The sequence below is a fragment of the Sturnus vulgaris genome, chromosome 1 (assembly GCF_052056855.1).
Source record: "Sturnus vulgaris isolate bStuVul1 chromosome 1, bStuVul1.hap1, whole genome shotgun sequence".
Taxonomy (NCBI): Eukaryota; Metazoa; Chordata; class Aves; order Passeriformes; family Sturnidae; genus Sturnus; species Sturnus vulgaris.
In genome coordinates this window covers 21,898,761-21,924,707 of record NC_142243.1, presented here as the reverse complement: position 1 = coordinate 21,924,707, position 25,947 = coordinate 21,898,761, and the positions used below count along the sequence as shown (strand labels likewise).

General features: G+C 37.2%; 1 protein-coding gene across 1 annotated transcript in view; it reads right to left on the bottom strand.

Annotated features, from left to right (window-relative positions):
* The window catches only part of ZNF804B (zinc finger protein 804B), a 225,282-nt gene that overhangs the window by 30,021 nt on the left and 169,314 nt on the right, over nt 1-25,947 (bottom strand). The window contains exon 2 of the mRNA XM_088161351.1: nt 2,117-2,260. Within this exon, the coding sequence (XP_088017477.1) occupies nt 2,117-2,260 (144 nt within the window). The remainder of the gene's footprint in view (nt 1-2,116; nt 2,261-25,947) is intronic.

Here is a 25,947-nt window from a genome sequence, read left to right as displayed (position 1 = left end):
AAACCCACAAGAAACCATAAATTAACTTTTTTTTCTTCTTCTTCTTTTTTAAGATTATGCTGATAAAAGCATGAAGAATAGAGGCTTTTCTGTGACTGACTATAAAAGTCAGAGAAAAGGGTACACCTACACCATTCCTAGAGAAAATCTAATGCTTTTCCCAGACTTGGCTGACCAGGTAAGAAGTGAGAGGAGAGAAGAGACTGAATTAGCCTGTCACATCAGGAGGGTAGCTAGCTAATCCTGCACTAACTGAGCTTCTGAACCACATCTGAAAGGGCAGGATGAGGTGAGCTTGCACTGCCAGTTGATATTCTGTATGTGTCGTGCATTTCTGTGCAGACTCTTAGTTTCTAGCACTATGCCTGGAAGCTTTTAAAGCAGTAAATTTATCTGAAAATTAAGAAGAGTTTTATTGCTTAAACAAGCCCTTTTATAACAGAAACCTGCCAAAACCTACCCTGCCCAACAACCCAATCATAGCTGGTGCATGAAGCAGGCTGTTTGATTTAGCATAAACTGCTTTTTGCACGGGAAGTGTGTGAAGAGGAAAGAGCACAAATGGCTCCATTTGAGTTCAGATGCATTTCTGATGACTTAAAAAAAACAGCTGAAGGGTGAAAAAATCTTTTGTGCAGGAAATGGGGATTTATAGGGATTAGAGTCACAGGTTTAGGATCTGGAAAAGCATTTGTTTTGTATTATTATAAACATTTTTATGGATTAATTAATGGAATGGTGACGAGAGGAATTGCTTTTGATATAATACATAAATACATAACTCTGGTTTGGGAGTGATGGGACAAAAGAGTCCCATTTTTACCCATGGGTAGCTGACTGGGGTGCTTGAATTCAGCAGGATGGTTCAGCATTTGATAAGTGGGCAGACCTTAGGCAGTTTTTTAATGAAGTGCTGTGATAGATGCACACAGAAAATTCCAGGGTGATTTACATCCTCTGTGATACTGCAGAAGACAATAAGATTGCTTTGAAGGAGAGCAAGGAGTTTTGCCTTTAGCATTGCTCACTTTATTCAACATTATTATTTCTAATCCTCTGTCAGAAATGTCTGCAACTTCTAATGGTTTCATGTATTTTTGAGGTAGCTCCTGACCCCTCTGGACCCACAAGTGTGATCACACAGAGGACACTAATTCCCTTGCAACTTGGATGCACGCAATATGTGAGCACTTAAATGAAAGCACTAGCAGAAACACAGGAGAAAAAGATACATCTATGGAATCTAGTTACATGTGCTTAGCAGACCAGGTCAGATGTGGACCCTCACTTCAGAGGTTCAGAAATGTTCACTCCTGGATTTTGCAAACCATTTTCTTTAAATTTTGAAATGTTTATATTAATAGATTGGATTTTCCTTCCATATTGCCAACTGAAATATGGATTTTGCTAAAATTGGAGGAAAACTGGGATGCAGGAAATAAAGTTAATAGGCACATATGGGTAGAATATACCTACCACATACAAATGTGATAAAATTGATACAGAAAAGTGCTAAAAATTGGTATTTATTATCTTTTTCTAGGAATCCAACATCGCATTAGGGATTATTTTATATCTGTGTTCTGCATGCGAGGCAAAATGTATTTCACCTGAGAAACATTATAGGACATAGATTTTAACTCCAGAAACAGATGCTTTTTAAAAAAAAATAAAAGAAAGAAATTATTTTCTGCCCTTGAAACAGCACAACCAGGGTGAAGCAGTGTGGTCATATGCCTTCTGGTAAAAGCATGAAGAATAGAGGCTCTTCTGTGACTGGTAGGATCAAGAGGGACCCAGTCATTTGAGGAAATGGTCTTTCCCCCTGCAGGTGGTTTTTAAGTAATTCCACATTGAAATATATCACATTAAGTCTGAACATTGGTATTAAGCATGTATCTAAAACTACAGCTGGAGGTCTTTCAGTCAGAATAGCTTAAAAGAAATAGTGATAAAAATGAATGTTTTCTATTTTATTTTAGTGGAAAGTAGCATGTTAAAGTTGAAAACATCAAATGATGAATTGTCTTCTACTTGGGTGAATTTAGAAACCTCTCACAATCAATGAGGAGGGAAGAGAGACCGTCATAACACGCAAGACATTTATCAGGTTTACCTGCTTGTGAGCGTGGTCATAAGAATTGATGTGGTTGTCAAATTCCTGGTGTTTGTGGTACTGCTTGTCACACAGTTCACAGTAGAAGTTAGCCTTCACATCCTCCAGGGCCTTGGCTGCAGCTTTCTCCTTCTCAGCGTAGTCCTGCAAGGGAGAAGCAAAGGAGTCACTTCACCTGAGACCGTGACCTCCTGCCCAGCAGCTCTTTTCAACAGCCACACTGCAAGCACTGCACAGCTGGAACACCAGACTCATCCCAAACGTGCTAAGGAGGTTTGTTCTTAAACAGGATGCAATAAAAGAGTGGTGTTTCTTGGGGAATTGCTCTTACTACCCGCTGTAGGTTCTGCAGTAAGAAAAGTGGAGAGGAATGTGATGCAGAGGAATGCCATCAGGATACTGCCGAGCTCCTGGGCAGGAAAGCTGAGCAGTGAAGAACAAGCCAGCCTCCAGTGTTGGCCTGTTAACTCTGACACTAGCCCCAGATTGCCCCAATATCTGTCTCCTCTTTCAGGTACTATTGCTCACAAGAAATAAACTGGTTTAATCTGATGCTATGGCAGATTTTCTTTTCTGTTTGGCCTTTTGACTTCCATGAAATATTCACTGGGGCCAGGCAGAAGATTTCAATGGCTGGCTGAGATTTCCCTGGAGCAGAACCACCTTTGCAAGAGCCTTTTCTGTTCCTCACTGTCTTTCCTGATATCTGCATGAAGGGACACACCATCCAGCCTGGCCAAACTGAAAGTCACTGTCGCCTGCTTGACACAGACCACAACCACTGAGGAGAGCACATGCCCAGGCTCATGCAAACACAGCTGAAAACAGGGAAAACACAATTCATTCCTACATTGTTGCCTTCCATATCTCCCCAGTGACACAAGTGAGTGCTATGGAGAGTCAAATACTTCAATTCAATTCATAATATTAGGTAAAAAGAGAAAATTTCAAGCATAGGAGCCAAAAGTCACTGAGCTCAAATTAATGCACTTAAATAAAGGCCTGATATGCAAAATTGGCAGCAGCCTTTGTCAATCTTGTTTCTTTTAAAAGTCCTTCATTATACTGTTGTTATTCTTATGACACTTCCTTAAACATTTTGCATTAAAGTGCAAACTTCTGATATGGAAAACAAGAACAAAAAAAGTTGGTAGAAGCTATTCATTTTATATTCATATTGACAAGCTGATATTTTTTCAGTGTATGTAATATATTGCCAGGGATTGCAGTAATTCATCATTTGCTGTACCATTTTACTCTTAAAGACATGATCACTTTCTGCTGCCAGGCTTTCCAGGCTATGCAGTCAGTGTTGTCTGCTGTCCACATGCTTTCACCACTCTGTGTGACAAACTCAGAGTACCCGAAAGCCAGGACACACAGCACATGTGCTGGGACAGCCTGCTCCTAGCACATCACACCGCCCAGCACTGCTCCAGGGACCAGAGTGGGTGGAGGCTGCTGTTTGGTGTGGCAGATTAACATAAATGTACATTTTGAGCCCTTCAGAGGGGGAGGGACTTCCTTAATGAGTGACACGATTAAAATCTGAGACTTGGCCAAGCAACCGATGCTGGTTGTCAGTGTGACACAGAATTTTGCACAGCCCTGTGCTGTGAGCCCTTCTGTTTTGCTCTGGTTTTTACACCCTCAGATTGGTGTGAGTAGGTCTCTTTTTACACCATAGTTTTAGAGGCTGCCTTTGCTGGTGAGATTAATTTCATGTAAATTTGGCTGCCTAGAAGTTAGGTGTATGGGTGAGACAATATCATATGCTTCTTCTGTAAGAAACAGAAAAATGCTAGACAGTGCCAAATGGTTATTAATCCCATCTATTTAAAAAACCCATTTTAGGATGAGATTAAATTCTCCAGAGGTTCTATCTCTCTCTGACCACTGCAAGACTCTAAATTACTAACCTGGCCTACATCCTTAATTCTTAGATTGCTGAACTCAAAGATAATAAATTTTATTTTGTATTTCTTTAGATTCAATTTTAAATCTCCCTATGAAACTTGCATGAACTGACCTACTTGAAGACAGGAAGTCAAAGGGGAACATTGTGCCCAGAATTTTGATTTTACATCTTATAGATGATGCCAATGTCTTGCCAATTCCTTCCGGAGGGGAAACATGCAAATAAATCTCTTTCCTGCAAGCGTATAGCTCAGGTGGGTCAATATATTACAGTATACTCAGAAAACAACTAACCTGACCTAACATTTCTCCACTTGAGAGGCTGCTCAATTATGGTAGTTACTCCTTGATTGTATCAGGGAGAAATATTCTCACAATCAAATAGTTAAATAACTTTCATTAGTTATTTAAATTTACAGAGCCCATTAAAAAGTGATACTTTTCAGCTTATGCTTCAGACCCATTGTTTTGCTAGCATTAATTATTCACCAGGCCTTTGATATAATTAAAATGCATAAATTAGAATGTGGATGCAATAGTATTAATTATGCAGAGATGTCTTCCCTGAAAATCAAGTGTTGGAGGCAGCATATTTTTATTCTAAACTGGTAAAAATATAAGTTTTGCACTCAGTGGAAGCCAGCCAAAGCATAATTGTTTTGCGGGAGAGGCTGTACTTTTTCTTTTTCTTTAAATTTATTTATTTATTTATTTATTTATTTAAAATTTTTTTCTTCATCTGAACTGTCAATTAAATGTTTACAACCTGGTCCATCTTTCCTTCTGCTGAAGGAGAAACCTAATTGTTTGGGGTGAAAGCACCACATTACTCTCTGTAAAGCACAACTGGAACTGCTGCTCATGAGCATTCCAAACTGCTAAGTTTATCTTTCCCAGCAGAAATTAATACAGTCCCATTCACATAAAGATGTTTTAAAATAGCAACAAGGCAGCTCCCAGGTGCATCCTAAGATAATCACAACTACCTCCATTGCCTTATTGCTTAATTATGCTTGTCTGCCATGGCTAAAGATATAATTTCCTGCTTGCTTATCAATCAGATGCAGGCAAATTGAATGCCACATCACCTACTTTAGAAAAGTCATGGATTTTTCTTTCCCCACAAAGACATAAGAACTTCTAGCACTACTGCAAATTGTGCATACTCAAGTGAAATTTCACGTCCAGACCTCCAATATCATCTCACTAGGATCGTACAGACTGATGGTCAATTCTGGCATGATAAATGTGATCACATGAAAGAAAATCCATGGAATTACACCTGTAGAAAGCAAACGTGATCATGAAGGTCTGATCACACAAATGCAGACATAGTCAGGCAGGAAAGATGCACCAACATATTTTGAACTGTGGATCTTCAGTGGTGAGGAATATATGTGTCACAGTCTCATAAACTTTATTCTGGATCATACACTCCTTAGTAATGGCACATAGCTTGGGTAGACACGTGTATACTTATAAGACAATATAAGTTAGCAGCTCTGTCTTTGAGTCATGGACAACAGTGGTACAAGCTGATGTAAGGGGTGGTGCCATCCTTGTAGGTAAGAACTCCTAGAAACTGTGGATTAACCAACTTCTGTGGTGCTGGGTGCAGACAGTGTAGTGTATAAGGATAAACAAGTGCAAAATATGTCTCTGAATGCGTTTTTTCTAGAAGTCTGCAAAATGGTTCTGTATTATCAATTGTAATTGCATTCACATCAGTTTGACCCACAGACACATAACTGTAATAATTGTTTATATATTGGGTTAATTTAAAAAAATACTTTTCTAGCACGTTAGGTTAGAAGTGCTTTCACTTAGAAGCTACTTTTGCAGTATGATTCGTATTGTGAAAATGCAATTAATGGTAGCTGACATTTCATTTTCTAATATAGGAGAAATCAATGAAAAATCCCATGTAACTGAGTTTTCTTGAATGTTGCCACTGACATCTAGTCAATTAGAAATCATTTATTAAATCCAGAGTCTGTAATAGATATTTAATAGACTGCATAGCCATTAAAGGATGCTGATCTAGACAAAACAATACCACATTTCTTGTCTCAGTAACTGACAGTAAATATATCTGCTGTGTTCAAATGGACTAAGGTGAAAAGTAGGTCACTTGATACAATAAAACTTACAGGGGCAATTTTCTACAAACCCATGGATTTCTATAAATATAGTGGAGTAAATGTATGGTGCTTGTAATAGAATATGAGAAAAATATAGCATCATTAGCCCATTTTTGATTACCTATTTCTAAATTGGAATGCAAAATTAGTGACAGAAGAGCTAACACGTTAATGCAGAGCTCAGTAACAGACTTCTCCCTCTTCAGGGACATAAGCAATCAGAGTTTGGTAACTTAAATATAATTTTGTGAACCAGATTAGATATGAATGTAAGTTTTAAATACTTATGCAACTACAGAAGTGCCTCTTGGGGATTCTCAGGCTAAAGGTTAAAGGAGAAATTGGACAAATATAAGCACATGAATTAGCCATGGATTACAGTCTCCAGACTTTTAAATATATTTTCATTAGTGATTTAGATGACAAAATGAATTGTGATTATGTATGAAATCTATGAATGATACTAATTAACAGCATAGGGCATAAAAATGCTTTAGGGACCAGGATCATGATTCAAAATTACTGTAATAATTTTCAGATATTATCTTAAATCAGCAGGATAAAATGCAGTAAGATGTGTGTCAAGTGCTGCACTTTGGAGAGGAAAATCACATTCATCAATACAAGATTGAAAATAGCTGAGTAAATGCAAATGCAAGGGAAAAGGTCCAAGAGTAGAAGTGGAAAAGAAATCAAATGAAAGTCAACAATGAAAGTCAAGGCAAATCACATTCTGACATGTTAATAGTAATGTTATAAGTAAGATGCTGAGGGTAATTATTCCACTTGATTTCATATTGGTGAAATGTCAGCTGTAAAATATTATTTGGTACAGCTACACTAGCAAATAACTTGGCTTCTAGAATCTGGCCCTCTATCATTCCCACTCCATGTGTGATAGTTCATTCTCAGGCTTTTTCATTTCAGAGTTCCCTTTGAGATAAAAATGATTGCAGTTCTAGAATAACATTCAGTGTGGGGACCACACTCTACAGGCAGCAAGGATGAGACACCACTGACCTCTCCATGCCCTGTATAGTTTTATGAAAACCCAAATGATTTTTCTCAAAGAAAGCAGCCCTTGCATGCCATAAAAACACATGTAGCATCATGTCATAAAACTACCCCAGCAGTGGTTTAACGTAGCCCTTACACTTCTTAATAAAGACCGAAATAAAAACAAATATAATAATTACACCTAACAGTACCAGACAGACTTGAGGATAATTAAGGCTATATGGACATATGGACAGTTTGCTCTCGGGTGTATGTGCTTTTTGGGGAAGACCAAAGTAGATTAAACCTTTGAGATGGTTTTCTTTCCACAATTCAAGAAAAACATAGATGTACTTGAGAGATCTTAGAGCAGTAGTGCCGGGTTAAGGGGTTTAAAAGTAAGTTACATGCCTAAATTTGGCAAACTAGACCTCAATCTGTAATTCATATTTTGATTGGATTATTACTGTGCGCATTTGTAAATAATGTTTTTGAGGGAAATATATAGAACTGCCCAGGCTGGTAGAGAACATCTCTGAGTGGTCAGGACTAGTGCATAGATGTGTAGAAACAGCAGCGTAGAATCTTCATTTTGAGTGCTCGTTCAGCACATCTTCCAAATTCATCAGTTTTAGGGATACCTGCACATAATTTTTATGTCCATATATATTTTCTTCTGCAGCTAGAGTGAGATAGATTTTAAAAGATCTTTAAAACTCAGCAGGCAGGTGATAGAATGCAGGAAGTAATCAAAGTACTTGTGTGCAGTGTGAGACTTGAGTACCACAAAAATGTCCTGTTATTAAGATATGTAACTGAACATCAGGCTGGTTGAAATTAATGAACTTTTCCCTGAAAGCTCTCTTTTTTTTTCTCCCTGGAGAAAGCTGTTCTCTTACCTAAAGACTTTCCTAGGGAAGTTTAGCTGTGGAGATAGAATAAAAAGCAAGTGATTTGTTCAGCTGCAATAGCTGGCAGTACAGAAGATTTTCATTTATTTCACATGTGTTCTGCCATTCTGCACCTTGAAAACTCAATGCCTACTTTCCACCACTGCGGGATCTGCAGTGAGGATTTACAGAGCTATCTAGTGGAAAGGATTTTTCCTTCAGAGGCAGCAAATGCTGCCATTCTCAGCTGACTCACAGAGGGCAACACCTAACTTCTGCAAATAAATACATCTTCATATTTTTCACACTCAGCCAATTACTGCAACATTTTCAATCATATGCACATCCATTTGCTACTAGAGGGCTGAGAAGTGCAATGCTTTTAGCAGGTCCTACATGCCTCTCAGAGTACAGCCCTGCTGGGACTAATAGGACATGTAAACCAATTACTAATCTATTTACTATCAAAATCATCACTGCTGATTGGAACAAACCTTATCGGACACAAGGATTCGAAGAACACGAGCTGATCTAGTCAGATCTTCAGAAAATCTTTTATTTCCTAAGAGACGTGGATTCTTCTGGTAACTTTATTAAGGAATTGAACTTTGTGATTTTCTATACTCATTTTCAACATTATAAATTGAGCATACTACCACTAAAACTCTTTGTTTTAGATATAGAGGGCATTTTTCAGACATCCCAAAGTGATTCAACATTTTTCTCCTCATTTTCAGAAACTAGTGGAATTAAGGGAGCTGCATGCATTAATTTTCTGAAAATGTGATCAAGAGTTGATCTGCAAAGATAATTTGGTATCTGAGTTACATACAAAATTGTATGTATTCAGTTTAATTTTTGGAAAAAGATACAATTAGTAAAATTTGAGTGTTTGCATAATTTTATATTGCAAAAGGATATATATAAAAGGAAGTATGTACTGGTTTTGGCTGGGATAGAGCTAATTTTCTTCATGGTAGTTTAGTTTTCAACTGGGGTTAAAACATGACAGAATAATTATCAATATATAATTTATTTAACTGAGGAAAAACTACCTGGAATTGCATGCAGTGAAGAAATACGAGTTCTAGGATAAAGCCAGCTTAAAGAGGATATTAAAAATAGAGTGGAAATAACATAAATGGAAAGAAAGTTCAATTTGAGAAAATCAAAGGGGTAAAACGGAGATCAGTGATGAGTAGTGTCCCCACAGGTCCATATTAGAACCAATTCTGTTCAAGAACATCACAGATGACATAGTGGGATCAAGTCACCTCCAGAAAGTTTGTGGATGACAAGAAGCTGAGTGGCGAGGTTGACATGCCTGAGAGATGGAATGCCATCCAGACAGAACTGGACAAGCTCAGGGAGTGTGTGCATGTGAACCTCATGAGGCTCAACAAGGCCAAATGTGAGGTCCTGCACCTGAGTGAGGACAACCCCCAGCTGTAAAAGAAGGAGATAAAGCATCTCCTCCCCTGTATTAACCAACTACTGAGATGCAGATTAAAAAAGAAATTAAATTGAATGCAACAAATACACACTTTCCAAATAGACTGGGAAATACACTCAGGCACAAGCGATATATATAAATGCTGCAATATATTTAGGCTGGAATCCATAAGGTTTCTCATCATCAGTGGAAAAGACTTAAGGAAAACTTTCACATTGAAGTTGCAGGTGTCATTTTAAGATGAAGCATGATATATTTATGAGGGGGAATATATGATATGATTTGGTTGGCTAAATTTGATTTGAAGATCTAGGAAAATCTAAAGTTACACTAAATCTGCTTAATGATTAATGTCTTGCTGCTTGATTTTTATCTCTGGGCCTCATTGCTAATCTGTGCCCTATATTAATGCTAGCATTAGCATTTGACTTATTGCTTTGAAAGAGTTTCCAAGCATAAAGTCATTAAAGAACAATTTCAAAATACAAACACTGCCATTAAAGAAAAAAAAAATGTTGCAATTCAGTAACTAGAGCAACAGCCCTAAGAAGATGAAGAAATATGACTCAAGGACAACCTGAGAACACAAAGGGCATCAGAACTGTCAATATTACTGGTGGTAGAGGCTGAAACAATTTTTGGGGTAACTGGAAACAGATGTGGGTTTCTTACCATTAGGATTATATTCCAGACATTTAAAAGAAAATTTTAAGAGCTTTATGGGTAAAATTAAACACATAAAAAATTACAGAAGATCTCAATATATTTCCAGCTCCTCTGCAGGTATGGTTCACTGATCTTACATGTCAATATGACTGTGGAAAAATGTAGATAGAATAGAAATGTTATTTTTAAGTTGGACAGAAGAACTGTTCCTGCTATGGAGAAGAAGGGGAAAAAAAACATTCATTTTTTTCTTATAGTCCTGCTTTTCTGCAGAAATGTGAGTCCTTCAGTGAATCTGATTGTGACATTTTTTTCCTGCCTTCTATTCAAAGTCAATTCCTTCAATTTGTTCATTGATTCATACTACTTTCTCTCTCCTCCTCTCAGGTGATCATTTCTTTTACTCCTTTTGTCATGAGTGAGGTATTATCAATTAATCTGAAGAGTTAGTCCTCCATTTATACCTTTCCATTCTCGCTTTTCCACTTAGGATTTTGAGAGTACAATGCGTGTGTTCTAGCACTGCATTTAATGGATTGATGTGATGTATTTCTTTGTCTGTCACCTCTTTTCAGATTAAATGTACTTGACATTTTTGAAGATCTTTGTACGTTTTGACCTAAAGGCTTCTTCCATAAAACACATATATATATAACTTATATGTAGTGTCTTTCATATTCGAGCTAGCAAAAAGCACTTTACAACAATGGTTTCGATCACTATTTAGGAAATTGTGTAGAAAATACAGCATTTGATATGAACATAATAATAGTTATCACACAACTCATATATGGCTGTTAGAACCATTTTTATTAAGTGCCTTTTTCACAAAATACAGGCAAATCATATCAGATAGCATTTTATAGTCTTTAATAACAATAGCATTAAACATTTAAATCTCTCTCTTTTAACATTGTTGGACTCTTTCTTTGCAGATACTGCAATATTAAAACCCGTTCCTGTAGACTTATTCAATATCATAAATGATGCAATATGTCCAATATCTGTGGGTTTCTTTGCTCATAGCAACAGAGAATAATTTTTAATTTTATGATAAAATATTAATATACTGTTAGTAAATCCAGATTGGTCAATTTATTTCTTATATTTTGTATATTTGCAATCTAGTTCCGAAAATGTCTTACAGGGTAAGCATTAATCATACGTTTGAATTATATTTATACCTTTCACCTTCATTTAAAACTCTATAAGAGTTGTTGTATTGTTGTTGTTCTATTGTTGTGTTTTGTTGCATTTAATGACAAGTTTTTAAGCAGAAATCAGGGTATTTCTGCACATTAGCTTTTCATGATTTTTTTTTTTTTTTTTTTTTTTTTAACAGAATCCCAGAACACTGATTCATGAAAGCTTTGGTGTTTCTCACTACCTGAGGTTATCCAAGGGAAAAAAAGAATTCCAAGTTGCTCTATGAAACCCAAATGGAAAAACAAAGTTTATTTACACATGCATATATTCTTCTTCCTCTGCAGCTCCCCAAATGTATTCATGTGAGTCATAAAATTCTGTATACTTTTTTTTGTTAACTCTGAAATATTATACAAGCTACAATTCCATTACTTGACCTAAAGCAAAAAAGAATATTTTCATTTAAGATGGAGGTACGATATTTGCATTCTGATTGGAAAAAATGCATGGCAGGGAGAGAGAGGGAGATAGGATAGATGTGAGTGTGACAGGAACAGAGTGAGGAAGGAAGGAAGGAAGGAAGGAAGGAAGGAAGGAAGGAAGGAAGGAAGGAAGGAAGGAAGGAAGGAAGGAAGGAAGGAAGGAAGGAAGGAAGGAAGGAAGGAAGGAAGGAAGGAAGGAAGGAAGGAAGGAAGGAAGGAAGGAAGGAAGGAAGGAAGGAAGGAAGGAAGGAAGGAAGGAAGGAAGGAAGGAATACTTTTTGGAATACTTTTTCTATCTCTATTTTAGCCAAGAGCTTATGGCTTGAAACACCCTGCAGCACACAAGGCAATTAAAATTAGTTGAATTTTAAATACAACTGGACACTCAACTTGTAGATGAATGGCACCCTTATGACAATTTCCAAAGTTAAACTCTCTGCCATCCCATATTTTTCAACCATGATGCAGGAAATAACTGCCTGGAAGGGTCCCAGTATTCAAGTGCCAAGGGGTTTTCTTCAGTTTTCATGCTCAGTGTACAATCACTCCAGGGATACACAACGAAATCTTTACATCTCATGGTATCCTGTTCAAATTACAGATGATCCTGCATGTCTTTGCACCTTTGTTCTCTTGCCTTCTTTTTCTTCTGGTCCTTCTTTTCCTTCATGTTATAACCCAAGCCAGAGACAGAATCCTACCCTGCTCCTTCCTGACAGGTTCTGTGTTTACCAGGCTGTGTAATTGGTAGTGATCTTCATTAATCAGCTGTAAGTCTGCAATAGTTTTGATTACTTATTGATAGAAAAAAAAATTACCCAGAAATATCTTTAGAACAAATTCCTGGCCTTCATGAGGATGTGGAGAAACCCCCATGCTCACCATCAGTTGTGACAGGTTGTGCCATTTACCAGCTTCTCTTTCTGTGCTATCACCCTAGTTAAAGACATGTTACAAAAGAGCATGAAGGGCTATAAAAAAATGTTGGCCTAAAATGCTCCACCCTATCCTCATGTCCTGGTGAAGTCCCTTCCCAGAAGCTGTAACAAACTGCAGCTGTGGCTGCCTCCATCTCCAGCCAGGCTCTAGCACAGCCCAGCATGGCTGGACTCAATGGAAGCTTTGAAACGGATTCTAATGAGACTGCAAGATCCAGCTAAAACAAGCATAATAAATGGGAAAACAAAACAAACAAAAAAGGAAGATACAATTTAGATCAAGGGGGATTTAGTGAGATCATGAAAATTAATAGGAGAGAGGGTGAACACATTCTTGCAGAGAAAGATTTGAAAAAAAAAAAACCCAAACAAATCAAGATGCGGAAGAGGAAAATAGCTGTTTAAAAGACTACATTTTTTTCCCTGCTGTGGTATTTTGTGAGTAAAATACTAATACGTTACAAAATTGATAACAAACATCTATTGTGCTCTTGAATTCATCATATATGATTGTTGGTATTAGGAGCAGAACTGTATAATTCAACTTGCAATTTAAAATAAAATGTCAGTTTCTGGGACACAAAAGATCTTGAACAGATACTTCATTGAACAAATAAAAGATGATCCATCCTCATCTTCCCTCAAATGAATTAACTATATAACACAGAGCTAATTCTGTGACAAGGACTTGGTTGGGAATATGTTACCCAGACGTAATGAGCACTTCTAGTGCTGCTGTGGAGACCTGAGGCTTCCTGAGACAACAACTCAAGCAGCTGATTGCTGCTTGATGCTATAAAATGAGCTCTCCTGGGGTGTCCATTAATCCCATGAATTTACTGAACACAGGGCAATGTAGAGGTGCTTGATTTCAGAAAAATGAGCCAGGCTGGCACATCTCAACTTGAAAGAATATTTCTGGCTTCACCATTGCCTATTATAAATACAAATGAGGAGTTCCCAGCTCCAATATTACCTTCATTAAATTTCTTGCCTTACTGTGTCACATTTCCAAAGAATGAGTCTTAAAGAAATGACTGAATTTATATCCATTACAGACTCTTCTTTATTTTTAAACTGTGATTCTCTGTTAAATATTTAATGATTTTAATGCAACATAAGTGAATAGCAATAGTTCCTAACTTTAATTTTTATAACCTGTTAGTTCAACCATTTGTGTCATGAAACAATGCACAATCTTATTAGGTAATGGTGCATTTCCTTAATGAATATGAATACAAGTGTGTGAGCTTTCTAAATCTTGGTCTAATTAAAATAGATGACTCAATGAATTAATGATGAGACATTTCCTTCCAGTATTTGAAATCTACATAGCAAACTGTGTTCTTAACTAAAATGCAACAAACAAAAAACTTGAATCTCATCTCAGCTGTTTGCCACCAGCTTCACTGGAATGATACTTGGTTACATAACTGTATATATGAAAGCAGAAGCAAAGGAACAGCATTTTCATCTGAACACTCAGTCATACAGTTTATTTTCTCATAGTCCTGAAAAGGGCAGGGAATCAGATTTCATCATCCTTCTGGGCCCCTTCAAACTCAAGGTATTATATGACTCTATGATTCTTGCAGCAACACAGTCCTCTAGTACATTGAGAATTCACTGAATTGCACGAGAGGGTCTGAGGACCACACTCAGTGATTTCTGTAAAGTCATGCATGTAGCCATAATCAATCTGAATGCAATTAATAAACTATTGGGTAAATCTGACTCTGAGTTGGTACTTAGAATATAAATGAAAAGTTTAACCAAGAATTAATGTGGATGGGCAGAAGAAAACACCAACAACTTGGAATAACAATTATATTAATAAGCCTGGGGAAATTATTTTATATGGTGTTTTTCTTGTAATTACTTGCCTTCTGCACAAATTTTCTATTGCCACAGTTTCTAAACCTCATTATTTTGCATCCATCCCATTGACACTTCAGTGCTTACATTTTGGTTCAAAGCAACCTATTCTAGTGCACTTCCATGTCTGGTGACTTGGGTCTAATGCACTTACCTTTCATCCCTGAACAGCTTTTCAGTACACTGTCAATAGCCTGTCTGGAAGACCCAACAGAAAATTAGCCATTATGAGATGTGATGTATTAGTGTGTAACTGGACTGCTCTGAGCTGGCTCACACTAACATGAACAGCTATCTGATGGAACACGTGCTTTCACTAGTGCAAGTATTCACAACCATGTCCCACAGATGTGGGGAATAACACAAGTGCAGTGTAGAAATGTACAGGAAATAATATTTTTGTCAGGTCTCATTGCCTGTATTTAGAGATAGTCTCCAACCTTTTTAATATAAATACTATGCCAAGGGAAATTTCTAAAAGCAGAAATTCTGACTCGATTCATTAGGGCTTTGACTAGTTTATTCAGGAAGTTAGGCCTGTAGTAATTTAAAAGCAATCAGAACTTCATTTGCATTATGACAGGTGTGATCAAGTGAGATTCAAACTTCATAATAGCAGTTACTGCAAGCCTGAAAGTTTTCTTTTTCCCTATTTGAGAGGAACACAGCTCTTAAATGCTGGACACTTAGTGACCAGTGACCTCTATACAGAAAATTCCAGTTATGAATTCAGCACAAGATATTTTCATATATTCAAAATACTTATCCTGTTCTAGAAGAATAATTCTGACAAGTTTTACCTTAATTTCTCTATATTTGTCTAACAGAGAGAAATAAAAAACCACAGCTATATCCATATGTGATGTATATGGTCACTGCTGTATTCATCTTTAAAACCATTTGTCATTTGGTTGCATAAAATTATATTTGTTATTTAATGCATCATTCTGAAACACGGCTGCCTTCCACAATGAGAACAGTGCCAGGACTTTGGCCTCATTAAGCTCAGCTTTACAGCTGTGGACATGTATGCCCCTTCCTGGAACCTGTAGGGCTGCATTAGCCATCACAGCTGCCTCTTGTGAGCCCAGCCTAAATCCAGCATGTTGAATGAGATATCATTTGGAAATAACACGAGAAAAAATGGGCTTTTATGTGTCCTTCCTCAGGAATTGGGATGCCTTTCTAAAGTTAAATAGCAAAGCAGTTCCTCACAAACTTGGCCTCCCTTTCATGTCTCGTTCACTAAAAGGTGAATTTTCTGTTCAATTTGGGAGCATGGTACTACATTTATTCATGTCCCTTTTCTAATCACCAGGACAAAGGAGTTCAGTACAACACTATACGCTTCCAGCACCATGGAGAAAGTGAAAGCAAGCACTGAATGACAGGGATAAGATTTGCCTGTAGGTTAGTGACTGTGCCACAAATAGCACCCCATATTCCAGCCTTAGCCCAATGAACTGCATGACTATATCTTCAATAATTTTAGTGAGTGAAGATATCCAGAAAGCATGGACAAGTGTGACAAAGACTGGAAAAATAAAGGAACTGTACAAGGGAAAAAACATAGATATGGAAGACAATGGAAAGAAAATCTTCATGCTAATTTTCTAACTGAAAATAAACCTCAGCATGTTGATATACATTCTTCAACATTTTTCTGTTTAGTGTCTGTAGTATAGTATGTATAACATAACTACAAAACTATTTCATCGTTCCATCTAATATATGTGGTACATACATCATATTATTATACAACAGTATAACAGTAGTAAAACAGTATAAAACAGTATAATAAAAGTAGTAAAATAATGATGTAAATATGCTCTATATAATATCAAATTAATGTTAATATTACATTTTTACTATGTTATTAATATTTTAGGTTGATATATGATAATACTGTATAAAAATGATAAGAACTTGGCATCACTATATCTAAATAATGCTTCAACATTATACTCTTCTATTAGGAGAAATAGTGTTAGTACCATCCCTGCTACCAATCTGTCTCTCCTAATAACATGTATTTTCACAAATCACTCCAAGTAAACATATGGTGCCTTGGCTTCTTGTATGGTTTTAATGTCTTGAAATTTACAGCAGAGTGCAAAGTTAATAGGAATGAGTATTTGATATTATTTTAAATGTAAAAAAAAATCTTGTTTTCAGCTTTTTTGATTTTATGGTTAATGTTGAAAAATGTCTTTTTTCAGTTCGTTTTATTTTTACTGAAGATGCCATAAAAGAGAGGCTACTTACAATGATGAGAGTTTATGACAAGTTAATCTTTTAATAATACACATTTCCCTAGTTTCTCTGTTTCAGATTTTAGCTCAGTCTAATAATAAATATAACAATTTTGGCTGCTACTCAAGATAAAACGTGCAGAGGTCCATGAACTGAAGTATTTTCTTCAGTAAATACTTCTTTAAAATTTCTATTCATAAAAGTCATAGTTAAATCCTGGCAATGCTTATCACAACTGTTCAAGATGTACTGTTCTAAAACAAGCAATTGCTTGGTTATGCATGTATAATAAACCCTCTTACTGCATTTGCTTCTCCTTACCACTTCTTCATTTGCAAATGTAATACATGCTTGCATGCAGAATAGGATAATGAAATTAATGTCATGCTTATATTTCCAATAAACAAAAAAGTAGTCAGCATACAATAAAATAATGGAAAATTAAAGTGACAAAGCAAACAAGATAGTCATACAAAAGGCAAAAACCCAGCCCATTTCAGAAATTATTTAATTCAGAAATTATACTCCTGCCTAAAATTTATCATATATCAAACAAACAAAAAAACCCCTCATTTTTTTAAAACACTAATTGCCCACCAAGACATTTTCTGAAGTTACTTCATTTCTGCTCAGATCCAGTGTTTGGTAATTAGCTGTATTGCCCTGAAATGTAATGATGTGACACTGGCATCTAATTTTGGAATAAATTCAACCCTGCAGAGAAAACCTACTTATGATTCTCTGCCCCGCCTTGAGCAAAATTTGGGAGCTTGACTAGTGCTCTGCACTGGGTTGAATTCCAATTACAATGAGTGTCAGTATGTAGATTTGAAAAAAAATAAAAATTAAAAGCTACAGAGGAAAGGCAAAGGCTGGATCTTGTCTGAATTAGACACAGCTTTAAGTGGAGTTTAAGCTTATTTTGCCCTTTGTTTGCAAACCTATGCAAAATAATCAGAAGAGAATTCTGAAATTCTTATGCACAACAGTGGCTTCCATCTTTGCATTTCTCTTGCTTTCATTGACATAAGGCTTCTTTCTTCTGGTCCCTAGAGTTGTTAAGGGCATATGGGGTTGGTTGGACTCTGGGGTCACTAAACCTGCTCACATGCTCTTAACAGATTCTGGAAACAGTACAGTGTAATCATTGCTCTGGTATAACACCATCATAGTTCAGCCAGGGCACCTCATATAAGAGATTTGCAATTCTGGAGGCAAAAGGAAATTAATTGCAGTGCAGGCTTGAGAAACTTAAAATATCTATATTTGAGGCTATGTGTTTTATTTACTTCATCTATTTATACTAATAATAATAAAAAAACCCCAACAAACAAAAAACCAACCACCCCCCCCAAAAAAAACCCTAAAAAACAGGTGCCAAGCAGGGGATCTTCAGGGAATGTGGCCACCTCTTCCTTAGTATTTTGGATCATAGCAGTAGCAATCTTCTGAAGCAAACTCAAAAACCTCATTTTCCTGGAGGTTGACTTGGTTCACAAAGCAACTCTGTGGCTTTCTTTCAAGGAAAACTGCAGCATAAGAACTGCCCAGGGTACATGCTAAATGTGCCTCAACCACAATGGGAACATAAAAGTGCAGACTAACATCTTATCCTGCAAACACCCTTGAGCCATGTGGGTAGTGGGGACCACTGGTCCTAGCGAGCAGCCTAAATCTTGTCCAGAACAAAATGTCTGGAAAATGTTGGTGCAGGTGTCTCAAAACCAATGCTTTCAATTCACAGACCCAATCCTACTAAATGGAATTACTTGTTCATGAAGACAAGTTCTGGCTCCATGGTAGTCAGAACAGCTTATGATCTGTACCTTCCCTTTTGTAACTTCCCCTACCAGATTCTCTACCACATTTGGCCCTGATTCACCCGATCTCAGTAGAGCACAAAGATTTTGCTGCATACAAGTGGGGCATTTGTACACATATTGTATTGTACACCCCTTCCTTGGGTGACAGTTGGGTTGTTAGCCTTCTCTCTACCTTTCCAGATTTGAGGGCTTTATATTAAAAATAGGAACAATAACTTGCTGAATTATGTTAAAAAAGCTCACTCCGTAGTCCACCCTGCACTCAGCCTGTCATCAAGAAGATGGGGTCAAACACTAGGTTTGCTCTGTGTAGAAGTGAAGAACAGTCCACTATTAGTCCATAGATTTAAAATAACAGTGAAAAGAGTGTGAGCCCCCAAAGTGAATTTTTCCCCTCTCGCACTTAAGAAAAGAGTAATCTCTAACTTACATAATAAGGTCACTGTGTTTAGGGACTGATTTTTCTTTTCCATCAAGGAGACACAAATATAGCTTAGGTTCTATAAACTGAACATTTTGATAACACTGCAGTCAGGTCAATTGAAGTGGAACTGGTACAGAAACATTATCAAGCACCATTTCAATAGCGTGTGGCTGTCTTCCAGGGGTGCAAATATCATTACAATATAGCAAAGCAGTCTATGAACCGGATTAGCTGAACAGCCTTTATCAGCACTCAGGAAAATAATATCAGTGACTGACTTCACCTGGTTGAGTGGTTTAAATGTCTTGCCTTTCCATACTGATAACATTTGGCACCACTTGCAGCATGAAAAAAAGCATGATTTTGTTTGATGTAATTATAGAACCATAGCAGTTTTTGATAGAGAAGAGAAGACATATAGTCTAGGTCATCTTGTCCATCTCCCTGTAACTACATGAAAGTTGCCTGGCCATGTGCCTGAAGTGTATTAGAATAACAGCCGCCTTTTTGCTCCTCTGTGGTTTTCTTTATTGGATTTATTGGGTGGATTTTCAGATCAGCTGAGTTCCCAATAGCAATGCTATTGGAGTCTTTACATAGGGAAAATACTAGTAATTTGTTTTGGCAGACAAGAATAAGAAGAAAAATGTTATTTTTAGAAACGTTCAAAAGATTTTCCTCAGGGTTTAATCTCCCCAGCACAGGATGTCTGTATGCAGGAGGACACTTTGGCTTGCTATGGGCAAGTGCTTTCCTGTAGTTCAAAGCTGGCAACCTGGCTTGGAGGCAGTCAGGAAATTTGTACTGCCAGGTGGATTTTGAAGTGTTTCAGGTGGATTTTGAAGAGATTCAATACAAAGAACCGTTTAGAGGCAGAATCCTTCTTAACCAAATTATGCCTTCTGTCCTTAGTTAGCTTCAGAGTATACAGAGTTTAAGTTAGATAGGAATATATGATAGACTCATGGTATCACAGTCATTGTGTAGCACAGAAGGTTTTGGGTTGGAAGCGACCTTAGAGATTCTAGACTGTCCCAACTCCCTGCTATGGGCAGGGACACCTTCCACTAGACCAGGCTGCCCAAAGTCCCATCCAACTTTGGCACTTTCAGAGATAGCACATCCACAACTTCCCAAGATGACCTCTTCCAGTGTCTCACCACCCTCACTGAAAAGAATTTCTCCCTATTATCTAAATTTAATTTAAACCTATATTCTCTCGGTTTAAAGCCATTGCCCCTTTTCCTAACATTACATGCTTTCTTGTAGACCCCTTTAAGTACTGGAAAGTGCTATAAGGTGGATCCTTCTCCAAGCTGAACAATCCCAACTCCTTCATTGTCTTCACAGAAGTGCCCAGTGCTCTGACCATTCCTGTGTTCCTCCCCTGGACTCACTCTTACAGTCCCTGTCCTTGTTATATACCCTATGTACAACATCAATCTATAGTAAATGAGAATTTTTTTAGGTTTCCCATTCATCCCTGTAATGTTTTCTTGCTTAGAGCAGTCCTATAGTAGACATTTGATTGGTAGTATAACACGAATTTTACCCCAGTTATAGGAATGAATTTTCACTAGCTATAGTTTTGCCTGGAGTGAATTCTGATGTAAATAATGGTGTGCCATACATACCATGGATAGGTGATACAGCTTTAATTTAGTTATAAGAACACCTACCTATTTATAAAAAAATATACCAACAAAATGCCATCATCAGCTTTGAATTGTATCCTTAGATTTTTCTGAGGCCACAGAGAATCTTGCTACAGTGCATTATCAGTCTGTAGTCGCCTGCTATTTGCACAGCAGTAAGCTTGCATGGTTCCATTAGCTTGCTCAGTTTAGGCACAAAAAGATCCAACTGCAGATTCAATACCAGGGCAAGAAAAGCTAGAAAACAGATGCTGACCTCTGGCACCTACAGAACATTTCCACCCTCAGTTTCCCATTATCCTGGAGGGTGTTCTCATTACCAGCTCCAAGAAAAGTTTTGCTAAGAGCAGTGATACAGAGAGCACTGTAAGAATGATTGTTCCCATGGACTGCCAAAGAATTACTTGCAGCTGAGTAACAGAAGATGACTTTAACAAGATAGTCCTACTTAGCACACACTTGTGTGGTCATTAGTGCAGGCCTTTGGAAAGGTATTAACTTATGCCTATGACACCTAAGGGCAGGTATCTAAATGTGCACTGTCCAGACTCCTCTTGCAGTAAGTGTAGTGCTGGGGTTGGGTTCTGCTGCCCACACACATTCACTGCTACCTGATATGTGCTTAGTCCTGCTCCGTCAGAGCATCAGTCTGCTTTACATCCTCTCTCCCACCTGTGCAGTAGCTTTTACCTTCGATGCTCTCAAGGGTGAGTGCATCTAACATCTTGTCAGCAGAGCACGGACTGTGAGAAGTCCTGCACTCAGGATTCACTCAGAGCAGCATGAGCTATTCTCTAGACTGCATGGCCTGTGTTGGCCAAAGGCTTAATGTGAGATTCTGAGTTCCTTTTGAGATTCCTGTGGTATCACTGCGTCCATACAGGGTTATTTGATGCACTGGACTCCACTCAAGGCTTACACCTCTCTAGAAGAGTTACCTGGGAAGCAGATGGAATATCCTTGGGCACTGGAGGATGTTACCAGATGAGGAAGCTCAGGTAACTGGATCCTGTCAAGAGCCCAGTTCTAGGGAATAGATATTTCTCGATCTTTCAGTCTGGAGATGAATATAATTTGGAAATGTGGATCCAGTGATTACAGCAAAGGGGAAAAACTGAAACCTTTTCAAATCTTTTCTGCTGGCAATTGTAGCTGATAAGGGAAAGAAGTAAACACCATCAGATTAGGATGTGAAATTGGAGACCTTTTAATTTTTTGACTCCCAAACTTTAATAACTTCAAACCCTCTTCTGTGTTAGGTTGCAGGTGCCTGTATTCCTAGTAAAGCATGTTAGTAAAAACTTTTTCTTGCACTGCCCTTTTAGCTTCTGTCTGGTGAATAGAGAGAAAAAAAACCAGCCTTCTTTATTTTTTTTTTAAATCCTAATTTTTAGGTCATTTATTACTTTGAATGTTCTAACATCAGTAGAGACCAAGCATCTCTTCCCAGGTGGGATGTCCCTTGACAGCCCTTTTCCCTAGGGGCCATGGAACTGTCAACCAAACAATGGGTGAGGGACGACACTTGTTCTGCAGCTGGCCCAACACATGTAATTCTCTTTTGTATTAGATTAAAAAGAGAATGACCAATGTGACCCCATCAGTGTTCAAATAATGTGGAAAGCTGGTTCTACAAGTTATTTTTCACCAGAAAGTCCAGAACTCCTGCTGTTAATACAGGGGGAGTAGGCGCTTGTAATGTGCTATCACTATTATAGTAAAGTAAATTGTAATAAAAAAGGACTCTTCAGAATTTTTTGTTTGTAAAGATGAATTTGTTGGTGTGGCTATATTCTAGCCACGGGGTATTTTGGTTAAAAGAAGATAATGGACTTTTAACAAATTACAGGTTTTGCTGATATTTCATGAAGGTCTGTTGGACTGTTTGAGGGATGCCAGAGTTCAGAGTGTGCTATATAATCACACAGCATACCTGCAATTTCCCCCTGTGAATACTTGCAAGCAGTGCAGAAATGAAGAGTGATTATGCTTTGGGCAGGTAATTTTGAGTTACTACGTACAATAGCCTAGATAAAATAAATTCCATATGCATTACTCTGTAAGAAGTCTGCATGGACTGCTAAAGTCTTAGCCACCTTGACTGCTCAAAACGACATTGTCAAATTTCCTTTTTTAATAACAAGAAAGAAATGTGACAGTTCGATTTTTTTTTTTTAATTCTGCCTTCGCTCGGTGTGTAATATTCTGTTCAAATATATTCTAAAAACGTTTCTCTTTTTTCATAAAGACTGACATACAACACAAAAAGAAGAGACTACTTTTGAAAATGTAAAATGTTAAGAAGATAGATAGATAGATAGATAGATAGATAGATAGATAGATAGATTTAATAGTGTAGAGATTAATATTAGACATGCTATCTCAAGTGTTCTTTAACTTTATTTAACTGTGTTCTGAATGAAAAATAACCTCTCCTTCCTAGAACCTCTGCCCAAATATTCTGTTACATGGAGTTGAAAACAGTCTGAGAAGCTGAAGATTTCTTCATCTCGTGCTCAATAGGGGCATATATTCAGAATTCAGGCTTCTAAGCTGTGAAGTAACACTGGCTTCAGCATTTCCAAAATTGATTCTCCAAAAGGCTTTAAACACTGACAAATCTTTTGTCTGAGCCTTTCATTGGTATAAGGCAAATAGAGTTCTACCTAACTTTTACAGTAATTCATTAGTGGTGTTTATTTGCTGGGCCCTACTAATTTCCCATATTCTCATATTTCTCATATTTTCAGAAATACTACATATACACATTTGTAGAACATTAGAAAGATTATGTAAAAAACCACAAATTAATACCAAGAGACAGGAACAAAATTTCAATGTAAAAAGTTCTATCTGGAACAAAAAAAAAGGGTAAAAGATGCATCCTGGGGAAAAATAAGTACAGTTAGCAAACAGAGGGTAATTTAATCATAAAATAGCTAGAGATCTGCTAAATCTGGAGAATACAAATGATATAATTTTAAAAAGTGAATGACTGAAATGTACCAAAAGGACCAAAGAAATGGGCTGTTACTGACTCAGTCATTTTTTTAAACTTCTGAATATTGTCATGTTTTTTAATTTAATACTTTGTGATCCTGGCACTTTCAAACATTTTTTCTGCCTTTCTCATGAGGTTTCATTTTTCCTTCCAGATGATTCCAAGACAGGAATATTCTGCCTCTGCATCATGACTGGGACTGATCTTGTTCAGATGCTTTTTATGAGCATCTCCTTATTGTTAGGCTCCAATTTTTATACTTTCTCAGCTCTCTTTAATACAACTGGGCAAACAACTCGGTGTAAGTAAAAGTTTATTTCCAACAGCAGACTGCAAAACTAGCATGCAGCTTGTGAGAACCCATTCTGCTTTCTGGTTCATAAATCCAGCAAAGTAGGCTTAATTGTAAAAACATGCCAGGATTATTTTTCTAGACTGCTCAGAGTGTCTGCCCTATCTCCCTTACATCACTGAATTGAGCATTACACTGGTGGGATGTAGAGGGAGAGAAAAACTCACTGGTTTTCCTGGTAAAAGACTATTTTACTTGTAGAATGCACTTGTTAAAATGAAGATCATTTTAATATAAAGATTTGAATCAAAAAATCCGCATTTCAGAACACAAAAAGCTTCCAACCAAAAAAACCAACCCACTGGCAGTATCTCTTCTGTTGCACAGGATTTGGTTTCAGAGTTACTATGAATGTTTCTGACACTGTCTTTATCTGCTTCACTGCTTATGATGCAGAGAAAGAATGACTGATGAGAAAGAGTAATGGAGAGACAGGATCAATAAACTGAATGTTTCCATGTTGCTATATTTTTCAAAATAGGGCTCCCCATTCTACACACCAGCTGATTTCTGTTGGTTTTAGGATAAAATACATTATAACATGCAGTGATTGTTATTATTTCTTTCTCCAGTACCTTCGAAAATACTGAAAGTGCTTGAATCAGCACATACAGAGACATAGAAGTACTTGTCTCCTAACACAGATTAAACAAGGTTTGAGGTGATACAGTTTATAAAACTCACAGCTTTTCATAACTCCATTTTCATTTTTTTCTATGAAGCAATATTTGCCTTCTAAAAAATACATTGCCAAAGCACATTTTTTTCCTGTCGGTTCCACAATGCCCACCAAACTTACAAGGGACATGTCTGAACTTTGATGAATGACCAAGCATGAGAGCTTTAAGAATAAAAAAATTTCCAAAGCCAAAATGTGACCTACAGAAATGCTCCATGGAGCTGTTGCCAGCATGCCAGAGGAACCAGATCTTAATACTCCTGGAGAAAAACAAAGAATGGATGCTCACACCCGTTCAGAGTGGTCCTATCATGCTTCTGACATGTTTGTGTCCCCTACATTTTTTGGGCTGCAAAAAGTGAGCCCTATTTTAGCATTTTTCCCTTGCATCAATAAAATATCCAGCCTACCATAATGCTCCAATGCTAACACACACACAAGCAATGCAATTATAGTTTGTCAGAAGCCTTTGGAGATTTAAGGAATCTCAGGTGAGTCAATACTAGAAAAATGCTCATTAATAAACATCACTTCTTCATTAGCACTTCTAGTCTGCTCTAGGTGCACATCAAACACATCAATACAATCAAAATGGCACAGTGGAAGTTTCTACATGTGAAAAACTTGGACAATGCTGTGCCATGCTGCTGGTGTGGAAGTCCAAAGTGAAACCATCAGCAGTCCAGTCTTTTTCCAGCCAGTTAAAAGATACAAGGCACAAAATGGATGAAACCTAGTGATGATATGGCCATGCTGACTCTGGTCTTTTTTGTTTTTACTAGTTCAATACTTACCCACTGAGGTGCCACTGCTGTACCCAGTACAGAAAATTATATAGGCCTTGTAATTCATATATCTGCTATTTCTTCACAGCCAAATCTTGTTCAAGTATCTACCAGCAGCAAAAAAATGCTGCCATAGAAACCATGTTTTTTGCTTCTTAGCAATCCACCACCCAGCAATTTTCCATACTAATATAACAAAGAACATGCAGAAGTGTATGCTTTTGCCACAGTGTGTGTTTATTTATAATTAGATGAATGTTAAGAACTGCCTATGAAGACAATGATGTCAAATCAATAAGTGATACTAAATGGCAAGCAAGACATTGATCTATATGACTATGTAATCAAATTGATT